Here is a 9772-nt window from a genome sequence, read left to right as displayed (position 1 = left end):
TCCTGAGCAACAGCCGGCGGTTTGCATTCCACTGTTGCATGTGCAATTTTCCGTCAGTTCCAAAATCTGATATAGAAGCTTATTTCTGCCACGAAAAAAGGTAATTGTGCCTTTTTGTCTCACTGTGCCTTTCTGACTTTTTCTCGCAATTCTGACTCAATTGTGAGTTTGTATCTCACAATTCGACTTTTTTCTCAGAATTGAGATACAACTCACAATTGCCAGAAAAATTTCCAGAGAATTATGACAAGCTTGTTTGCATCAATAAAAAAATAATAATACATTTTGTTTATCTCACAATTCTGCTTTTCTCTTGCGACTTTTCTTGAGTTTATATCTCACAGTTTAGACTTTTATTTAACAATTCTGAGTTTGTATCTCACAATTATTCTGACATTTTGTCACAGAATTGAAAGTTTATGTCTAGCAATTCCACTTTTTTTCTCAGAATTATTAGATATGAACTCGCAAATGCCAGAAAAAAAGACAGAATTGTGATAAGCTTGTTTCCGTCAACTATTTTTTCTGTAATTCTTGCAATATCTCACAATTCAGACTTTTTTCACAATTCAGAGTTTATGTATAAAGATTGTAAGATATCAGCTTAGAATTGCAAGAAAAAAAGTCTTAATTATGAGAGAAGTCAGAATTGTCTTATTTATTTATTTTTTAATTCTGTTTCATTAATATGAAGACTTTGCATGTGCACAAGGAAATGCATCTACCTGCTGTGCTACAGTACTGTTTGTTGCTACCGTGTGTTTTGACAAGAAAGTTTTCAAGCGAACATGATAAATTTATTTTCTGCATGTCACTTTAACTTTTACACACAGGTAATAGTTTAATGTCTCTGTCTTAGATAATAAAACGTATTATTTTATATTAATCTATTTTATTATGTAGCCATGTAATTATCATGCAAAGATATATACAGCTGATTCAAGTTAACAATTTAATTTTAAAGTTACTACTGTCCTAAAAAACATTGGTCATACTTTATTGTTTAGGCTAATTATTGTAGTGTGAACACAATATCAAAACGACAGACATTAGCACCACTTGCTGGTTACAGATGGTAAGTGACAAGATTCTGAGGAGATAAATGATTTTATTACACCATTTCACTAAAACAAGGTGTTACAGAAAATCTTAAGATTTTGACTAGTTCTGGATGTTTGCTCAAAACAGACTTCTCTGATAGAAAGTTTGCTCTCAGCTGTTTAAAATACAGTAGATTATCCATATTATCTTTTGATTTACGCAACACAACATGTCAGCGCAACTCAAAGCAGATGCTTTGACCATTTATCTCAGATGTGAGAATCTACAGATGTGGTCATTTCCGTATGACTGCCTGTAGATGCTGCAGCTGAGCCAGGTTCACGCTGCCACCTCCACACACGATCATTACCAGCGAGTCGAGTGGTTTAGGAAGGCGTCCCTCTTCCTGTAGCCTCTGGATGACACCGCTGTACACTGCAGCCAATGACGCTCCGCAGGCCAACTCCACCAAAACACGCTCCTCATCTGAATACAGTACACAGCGATCAACTGCAAAGCAAGCTTTGTTGTTATTGAGCTGTTTGATTGCCTTAATCACAGTGATGAACTTACCCAGGAACAGTTCCACTGCCTCCAGGGCCTGAAGATCTGTCACCACCTCTGAAATGACATTGGGCCGTTTGCTGTACTCAAACGCTTGCTGGCATGCTGTTTTTGCTCCCAAACATGTTGCTTCACTAGCAAGCGGAAATATGCAGAAACATTCAAACACTTAGTGCCAATTGTTCATGGATTCAAGATGATTTCTTCATTCGTACCTTGTAATGTCAGGCAGTGTAACCAGATCTCTGGCTTTCCAAGCAACATTGAGACAGTCGGCACCCACAGTCTCCATACACAGGACAGGCGCATCTCCCCAGCCCACCTCATCCAGACCTTCTATTATCCCACAAAACAGACCTCCACCCCCAACGGACACCACTATAGCTCCAGGTTTGGATGGCAATGAGGCCTTGAGTTCATGCACAATACTGGAATGACCTTTCCTAAAAGATTTGAACAGCTTTTCATTCTTGTGAAGTCCAAAACCATGAAAGAAATTTAAGGTCGTACAGCTTTAAGGTGCTATATCTACAAACTCACCAGACTAGAGGATGATTGAACGGGTGTATTACAGTAAGACCTTCACTTTCAGCCAAACGTAGGGCCTCAGCATTTGCATCATCCCATACCTACAATATCAGATAAAGACCTGTCATGTATATGATTTAGACCCAGATAAGATTACGTAACTGCGTCATATCTAGAATAAAGGCATTTAGGATAACTTTGGTGGTACTTTGCTCTTGCCTTGCCCACAACTTTGACCGTAGCGCCCTGGTCCTTAAGTTTCTGAGCTACCAGTTGAGGAGTCGATGAGGGCAAAACAATGGTGGCTGGCAGGTTGAGCTTTCTTGCTGCATATGCTGTGGCCATACCAGCATTACCACCTATACACACAAAGACAGTGAGAAAGAAATGTGATTTTAATCCCAGAATGCTGTTAAACACAATGAATAATTTGATATGTCCATGTTAAACTGGTGAGAGTGTGAAAATTGCATTTTAGATTTGTCTAAAGGGCCCTATGGTCAAAAGAGCCTGTACTTAAGAAACATTTAATGGAAATACAATTAAATGTTTACCATTTCACTCACCTGAAGAACAGATGACACCTTTTGACTTGTTTGAATTTGCAACCTTATAAAGGAATAAAAATAAATTTGAATGTGAAATATACAATCGTTCCTTTAATGAGCGCTAGATGGCAGGGCGAACGCACAATATACTGTACTGGACGTTTGTTTTGTTAAAACTTGATTTAATAATTGATACAATATACAATCCATGGTACTTTTGAAATGCAACTTAAAGCGTTACAACCTTTAGGAGCTATGTTTAGTAAAAAAAAATAAGTATGGTTCTTCATTCATTTTAAGAAACGCAGCCGTATATTTCCTCACATTTTGACACATGTATCCTATTCCACGGATTTTGAAGGAACCGGTGGGTTGTGAGCTCTCCATCTTCAGATACACGGTGGTCCCGATCCGCTTAGACATGCCCGTGCTCTCGAGAAGTGGGGTGACGACATGAAATTCATTTTGCTTTGACATTTTTCTCAAAATTTTCTGAAATGCATGCAGTTGATAAGGAAATGTGGACAACAATATGGTCACAGTAGGTAATGCACTAAGCGCACAAACAATTACAAGTTTTGGATAGGTTCCCGCGTTTTAAAATAGGTTACCTCAGGTTTTCTTTTGTCTTAGGCAATCATTCAGTTAAAACATAAAATATACAGACAAAGCCGTTTCATAGTCTACTCACCTATTGCGTTGCGGTGTTATATGACTCTCTTAAACGAGTAGGCTATTGCCTGGACGTTCAAAGTTCATTTAATGACAATAACCAAGCACTAATGAACTAATGTCCAAGACCGTTAGATAATACATGACAGCTTGCAAAATTATGTAATGTAGGTTAAACTAGGGCAAGTTACTCATTCATGAAACAAAGTGCGCAATGATATCCTGAAAGTGAGAAACTTATAAATAAAAGACAGGCTAAAACTTATATTAAATACCATATGGACATTTTTGTAAACCTACACAACTACTTGCTAACAGCTTGCTATTTTTTTTTTTACTTCGAAGGTTATGATAAGCATTTATTTTCAAGTTAAAATTAAGCAAAAATAAAACAAGTTCAGTAATACAGTACACATTAAAACACAAGTAATATCATGTAACGAACTTCACAACAGGGCATCAGTGTTGTATTTATTGATATTTGTCCATATGAATTTTTAATCTGTGCAGTACACAGCATATTCCTGTACAGAACACAGAATGTGAAAAATGCAGTCAATACAACATGTGACTTTGTCCCAATGTGGAAATTTTATTGTCCACATATACATGACATGTTGCATAAATGGCTCTTGTATGGCAGCACAAACACTAGGTAGATCCTGCCAGTTTTGACAGCCATATAAGCCTATATCAAGCTGTTTAAAGAATTTATTTATTTTATTTCAATTAAATAAACATCCCTTAAAGAGGGAAAAGTTCATGTAGCATAAAAAAAAATAAAGCCTGACTTAAATTAAGCATAGGAATATAGGTTTGTGATATGTTGTCAATATCCCCCGTTTGGTGGAAAACAGCCACTGCATTCATTTTAATGGCATCAGTTTTTCCGCATCCTTTTAAAACTCAGTTCCTCATAGACGACTTCACCTCCTCAAGCCACATAATCCTCCACACATAAACATATACATGTTTCCAGACCAGGCCACTTCCTTATTATCCATAGCTTGACCAGCCTCAAGGCCTCTTCTAAACACTTTCCAGCACCTTCCTTCCTTTCCCCTGAATCAGCAACTTCCTAACCGTGGGAAATGAAACATCAGTTCCTTCGGTTTCCTTTTTTGCCTGATAAAAACCACAGAGCACGAAACACTGGAATCAAAGACTGCATTCTCTGTCACCAACTCTTATTATCACATCCACGTCCCATTCTGACAGTCACATCCCACACTGAAACACTCACACACACATACTCAGGAGGTTTGCACTGTGGATGAGGATAGAAAAGCTAACATGTTCCTCAACAGAGATATGGGTAAGAGGGACACTGCAAAAACAACACATCATAGTGACGAATAAAATCTGGGATGCAAACAGAAGACCACTGAATTCCCCACTGTTGGGTAAATCCATCTTGTCCGACACCAGACGTGCTCCATCATCTTGCCACCCCTGTGGGCTCTGTGTTGTGGTGACGGCAAAGACAGGGCAGAGCGCCATCCCGCAGCTTCATGCCAAGTGCTGTTATAGGAGCTTGCACTGTCTCTTCTGGACACCTATGCCAGGGAACGTTGCCTGGGTTTGATCCTTGGGTACAGCTACAATGACAACAGATTACAGATTTACAGGTTGTTTTTTTTTCTCACTTTACGACTTAAATTTTAACAAAATATTTTAATGCACAACAGTGCCGTCTAAAAATAAATGTGCCTATACAGATATCCTACCCCTAACAAGTTGCGTGGTGCGTAGCCCTCCTTGTCATTAAGTCTGGCCCACCACCACTCTGTCTCGCTGTCATCCCTACGGCTCATGATGGTGAGAGCATCGCCCTCATGGAAGGACAGCTCATCTGCACTCTGAGCTTCATAGTTCCACAGGGCATATACCGTCCCTTTATTCATTATACCCAGTTTCTCCTGCACACCTGGAAGGGAAACAAAGAAGAGTAGGCTTTCAGAATCATTTACAGCCATTATTCTAGAAACACACCCTTAACAATAAAAAATAACAACACCAGTGATTGCTGCTGATATTACCATATAAAAACTGAGAGCACTGGACATAACCCTCCTCCATCTCTTCGCACTTGTCTGCTGCCGTCTCCACATCACTGATAGTAGTGGCAAAAATGGCAGCTCCAGATTCCACCAGCAACTTGCAAAGATGAACATTGTTGCATGACGCTGCACAGTGCAGGGGCGTCCTGATCACAAGTGAGAAAGAGTTAGCAACTGCGAACTGCGATTGGTGTTATTCCCTAATGCAGACCAACGTGAAGAGATAAACCATCAGACAAAATTGATAGTCCTCACCATCCATCACTATCTGCTGCGTTGACATTGACCCCAAAATCCAGCAGGAATTTCACAATATGGTGGTGACCTGCACATACTGCATTATGGAGAGGCGTGATACCTTCATCATTTGGAGTACTAGGATTGTCCACCTGAGGATGGAGACACAAGTTGAGGAGGAAAAACTACTGAGTCCAGTTCAAGCATACAAAGTAAGTGTAAGGGGCGTACAGCAGCTGAATTGTACCTCATAAATAATCCTTTGCACCAAATCAAACTCGCCCTCCAAAGATGCATCCAAAAGCAGTGCAAGAGGATTGAACTTGACCCTCAAGCCATGACCTGTCCTCTCAGAGCCGGGCTTCTTCAAGTTGGTGCGCTTGAGCTGTAATGTGAAAAATTCTATTATCCTTCATATTTTGAAGAAAAACATATATTTTGAGCAAAAAAGTCAAAAAATGAATACATTCCTATGCAGAGATAAGCAAACCGTACTGTCTAGATGTTACCAAGGTTAGGGTTAAAGGACCCTTTATATAAATATAAAGGACTCTTTATATGAATTTTGCTTGTAAAGATTTTTTTCAGAATAAAGGGTTAGACAACCATGGCCAAAAAGCTAGTGCCAACTCACTGTAGATACACCAGGAGGAGTGCCTGGGTGTGCTGTGGTGTTCTGCTCTGCAGGGAAATGAGGTTCTGGTACTGGGCTAGGTTGTGTGTCTGTAACATTTGTGTGGTTGTTGTTATGATTGTCCTCATTGGTGTCCTTAAGAGAATGGTCTGAGGCATCAGCAGACTGGGCACCCCCTGAGTCACTAGATAGATGTGTCAGCTGGTTCTCATTATCATCAGCTGTTGGTGACACGGAAGAGGTGGGAGGAGGGATTGGGATTTCTGGCTCTGCTGAAGGTTTAGCTAAGATGCTTGATTCCATCAGGTTCCCATTGGCAGTGTCCACATCGCCCAGGGTTGTGGCTATGTAGTTCAGAGGACTGTCAGGATGGTAGAAGGGTGTACCACCCACTCCATTCTCAATTCCTCCTGCAAGGGTGTTGAATCGCTGATATAAGAGCTTCTGTATGTTAGGTCCACTGGGTCCTTCTGGTTCTGTGATGGAGCTTCGCTTCTTTAAAGGTCGGGGAGCATTGGTTAATTTCCTTCTCAGCACCTCCAGGTCAATGTCACTTTGGTAACGGAGAGGGGAGTGGGCCACAGGGGTCAGTTTAGTAGGACTGAGAGGGCGAGGGATGTTCTCCACACTGGGTGGAGGTAAGAGAGTGCTTTCTTGGGCTGCCTCTCTGTCAACCTCATCTGTGGAGGAGTGCTGGTAGAGTGGAACTGGAGAAGGAGAGGTGGAGCCCGGTAGGACCGGTTTTCCATATACTGGAGGCCAATGAAGAAAAACAAAATTTAAAAGAAGAGAAAATACATAATCAAAGCTATACCTATGTCTGGAACCAATGCAACAACTTCTTACCTGCTTTAACTGCAGCTCTGCTGCTGATGGAGTAGTTTTTGGCTGTAGGCTGCTGCAGGTACATATTGTAGATTGAGCTGGAGTTCATAGTGGCAGGGCCCTTCCTTGGAGACTGGGGCCGGGACCCCCTGTCCGGAATAAAGGGACGTACTGCCACAGCAAGAGGAGGCTCTGTCCTCTGACCCTGAGGGAACAGGGCTGACCCGGAGTGTGGTGTAGGACTGGGAGGCACTGTTATCCGCTGCTGGATCTGCTGTGAAGAGGAACCAGAGGCAGGGGGTGCTCTCTGCCAGCCTAAGGTGCCAGGAGCAGAGCGAGGCAACGAGCTGGTGGCACAGACTGTGGAGTGATGGCCTGCACTGGGATAAGTTCCATAGATGGGTGGAGGCTGCTTAGACAATGCTGTTACTGTCCCTAACAGCTTAGGGGCTTCCTGTAAAGAGACAAAACCATGAGTTAAGCCTGAACAAGACTCAAAGATGTCTTTCATAAGAACACTTTTGCTTAAGCACTAAGGAGACTGTTTAATCTCACCTTGTCTGAGGTACCCATCTTGCTGGTATGATCTTGACTTGAGTCCTTCCAGTCTGGAGGTTTTAGAGGAACCCTATTATTGCTGAAGGAGGGCCAGATTGCATCATTAGCTGTAGGAAGCGCAGAAGTATGAGTTAGATGGACAGAGACAGAGACATATATGCTCTTTCTCCTGTCAGCCTCATTATGGCACAGACTGACCTGCTCAATGGGTCATTAAAGCAGGAGATGAGTCTCAAATGGGACTACACTCACATCTCTGACCCCTAAGACATCAGGACACTTCTAATCATGGGTATGAGTAGGGAATATTTTTGTCCTATCCTCTGCACAGATCCAGCTCTGTTTGGGTTAAATGGATTACTAAGCCTATGTGTCCAAGTCCACTGCTCTGCTTGTCAAAGCCATGGGCGATGACGCATGTTTATCCCATTCGTCTGACAGACACGCCATCAAACTCACTGGCAAGTCAATTGCCAAGTCCCACAAAGGAAAAATGCAGTGAAGCAAAGGATTAAACTATATTAAATATGGAGTTTTCTTCTCTCTTAATGGGTCAAATTCTTCTGGTGATTAAATATGCTAAAGGATAAATACAATCTTTTGTTATGCATTCATAAGGCCAGCCTTACATCTTCAAGACTACTTACAAAAATAAACGTTACATAATTGCTACTTTTTTCCTTCAGTTCAGGGTTTTAGGAGTCCTGTGGATCCAACTTCAGTGACTACTAGGATATGGTAAGTGTACTGCTTTTTAAGATGAATAATGGGTGGGCTTAAATTCACATTTTCTGCACTTGGTTTGTCAGTACCCATGAGGCAAGACATTACAGTATGTATAGGACTTACCTCATTGGTACTAACAAACTAAGTGCAAGCTAGTGTAGATTGATTATCTCAGTGTTTGTGAATAATTTATGATCAAGTCAATTCACAATGTCTTTATATATTATTTAGCTACAATTGAAAATGGAACATGCCTTTTAAATTGTTTCCAAATGGCAAACACAAGAAAATGTCTGTGTTGTAAATATAAGCCCAATCCTGTTTTATGGATTCTGATCAAAAATTTCTTCTTGATATCATGCCCAAAAAACTCACTAGAAGTACAGTAGGAGTCTGTGGGGGCCTCTGGCCCCTCTCTAGGCTCTGAGGTTGGCACCAGAGGGTCCACTATGATGTCTAAGTCTGAGACCTTCCATGGGCCTGCAGGCATCCTCACCCTCTCTTCCTCTGTCCCGCCGCCCCCACATATGTGATACACAAGCATGACAAAAGAATAGGGGGAGGAGTAGAAAAGGTGACAGACATGAGAAAATGGAAAAGCATGTTAGCAATAAAGGCTGGAAAAAACAAACAAAAAGATGTTGTAGTGTGACATTAATGAGAGTATCTGAATAAAGATATGTTTTAAAAACTTGGTGTTTAGGAGCTGCCCCTTTTAGATGGAAAGTGATACTGCATAATGTGGCATCAGGAAAATGAGAGAAGCATAGAAAGAAATCTGAACTGATCTGAATGAATGATTTTACAGCAGTGCTTTTCAGAGCCAGCTTTCTGCTCTTAAGTGATAGATATACACAGCCTTCAAGATGCAAACATAATATGATACGTCTTTCATCATTTATGTAGTAGTATCTTCCTGAATGGGGTCATGAACCTTGTAAACCCATTTGATGCTCATCATTTTTACCACAGAGAGCTTTTGTATGAATGTTTTCTGTGTGAGAGCAACAAGAGTGTTCTCAGCGATGCATTCTTTGGACAAACCTCCAGAATTCCTATAGTTTTTTTTATTACAGTCCTGGAAGGCAACAAATGCAAAAGTAGAGGATGAAAGACTGACCTAACTTGGAGCGAGCAGGGTTGACTGTAGCAGAGGTGGAGAGAGACTGTGGCTTCAGGGGATCAGGCGGTAAACTGTAGCCTCCTTCCGGTCGCCCGGGCACCGGTACCTGGATGTAGGGACAGACTGCTGCCACTCGCCCGGAACTGCCTGGGGTGGGCTGAGGGGAGGGAGGACCACTCATTCGGCCAAGCTGTAGAGAAGAGGTTTAGTTAATCAAACCCCATACAGACAAGTTTGCAAGGTTAGTCAACATTGT

The 9772-nt window shown here is 41.4% G+C and overlaps 2 protein-coding genes across 3 annotated transcripts in view; both read right to left on the bottom strand.

The window, feature by feature from the left end:
• Positions 1–772: 772 nt before the first annotated feature.
• On the bottom strand, positions 773–3641 carry LOC107751773 (serine dehydratase-like). 2 transcript variants are annotated; one of them, XM_016567540.1, is made up of 8 exons: positions 3373–3641; positions 3006–3173; positions 2700–2742; positions 2353–2492; positions 2146–2234; positions 1821–2048; positions 1615–1739; positions 773–1527 (listed from the first exon to the last, which is right to left on the bottom strand). In XM_016567540.1, exons 2-8 carry the CDS (start codon positions 3156–3158, stop codon positions 1337–1339), a joined length of 969 nt encoding a protein of 322 aa, XP_016423026.1. In that variant the 5' UTR covers positions 3159–3173; positions 3373–3641; the 3' UTR covers positions 773–1336. The 2 variants fall into 2 exon arrangements, with proteins under 2 accessions (XP_016423026.1, XP_016423027.1); XM_016567541.1 differs by lacking the exon at positions 3373–3641 and adding an exon at positions 3293–3368.
• A 280-nt stretch (positions 3642–3921) lies between these two features.
• LOC107751795 (apoptosis-stimulating of p53 protein 1-like) overlaps positions 3922–9772 on the bottom strand; it is a 29651-nt gene continuing 23800 nt past the window's right edge. Inside the window, exons 9-18 of the mRNA XM_016567564.1 lie at positions 9514–9706; positions 8769–8900; positions 7665–7774; positions 7131–7563; positions 6285–7036; positions 5898–6035; positions 5669–5802; positions 5393–5559; positions 5081–5280; positions 3922–4951 (exon numbers count right to left, since the gene is read on the bottom strand). Of these exons, the coding sequence (XP_016423050.1) occupies positions 4910–4951; positions 5081–5280; positions 5393–5559; positions 5669–5802; positions 5898–6035; positions 6285–7036; positions 7131–7563; positions 7665–7774; positions 8769–8900; positions 9514–9706 (2301 nt within the window). The 3' untranslated portion in view covers positions 3922–4909. The remainder of the gene's footprint in view (positions 4952–5080; positions 5281–5392; positions 5560–5668; positions 5803–5897; positions 6036–6284; positions 7037–7130; positions 7564–7664; positions 7775–8768; positions 8901–9513; positions 9707–9772) is intronic.

The sequence above is a fragment of the Sinocyclocheilus rhinocerous genome, unplaced genomic scaffold (genome assembly GCF_001515625.1).
Source record: "Sinocyclocheilus rhinocerous isolate Xijiao unplaced genomic scaffold, SAMN03320098_v1.1 scaffold993, whole genome shotgun sequence".
Classification (NCBI taxonomy): Eukaryota; Metazoa; Chordata; class Actinopteri; order Cypriniformes; family Cyprinidae; genus Sinocyclocheilus; species Sinocyclocheilus rhinocerous.
Note: the sequence above shows the minus strand (reverse complement) of the source record. Positions and strands in the feature narration are given on the sequence as shown.

What these genes read in the sequence shown, in the direction of transcription:
- LOC107751773 (XM_016567540.1), bottom strand. Translation starts at nt 3,158, where the DNA reads ATGTCAAAGCAAAATGAATTTCATGTCGTCACCCCACTTCTCGAGAGC. An exon ending in AGGTGTCATCTGTTCTTCAG is followed by an intron (nt 2,493 to 2,699) that starts GTGAGTGAAATG and finishes TTGTGTGTATAG; the next exon opens with GTGGTAATGCTGGTATGGCC. An exon ending in ACACTGCCTGACATTACAAG is followed by an intron (nt 1,740 to 1,820) that starts GTACGAATGAAG and finishes TCCGCTTGCTAG; the next exon opens with TGAAGCAACATGTTTGGGAG.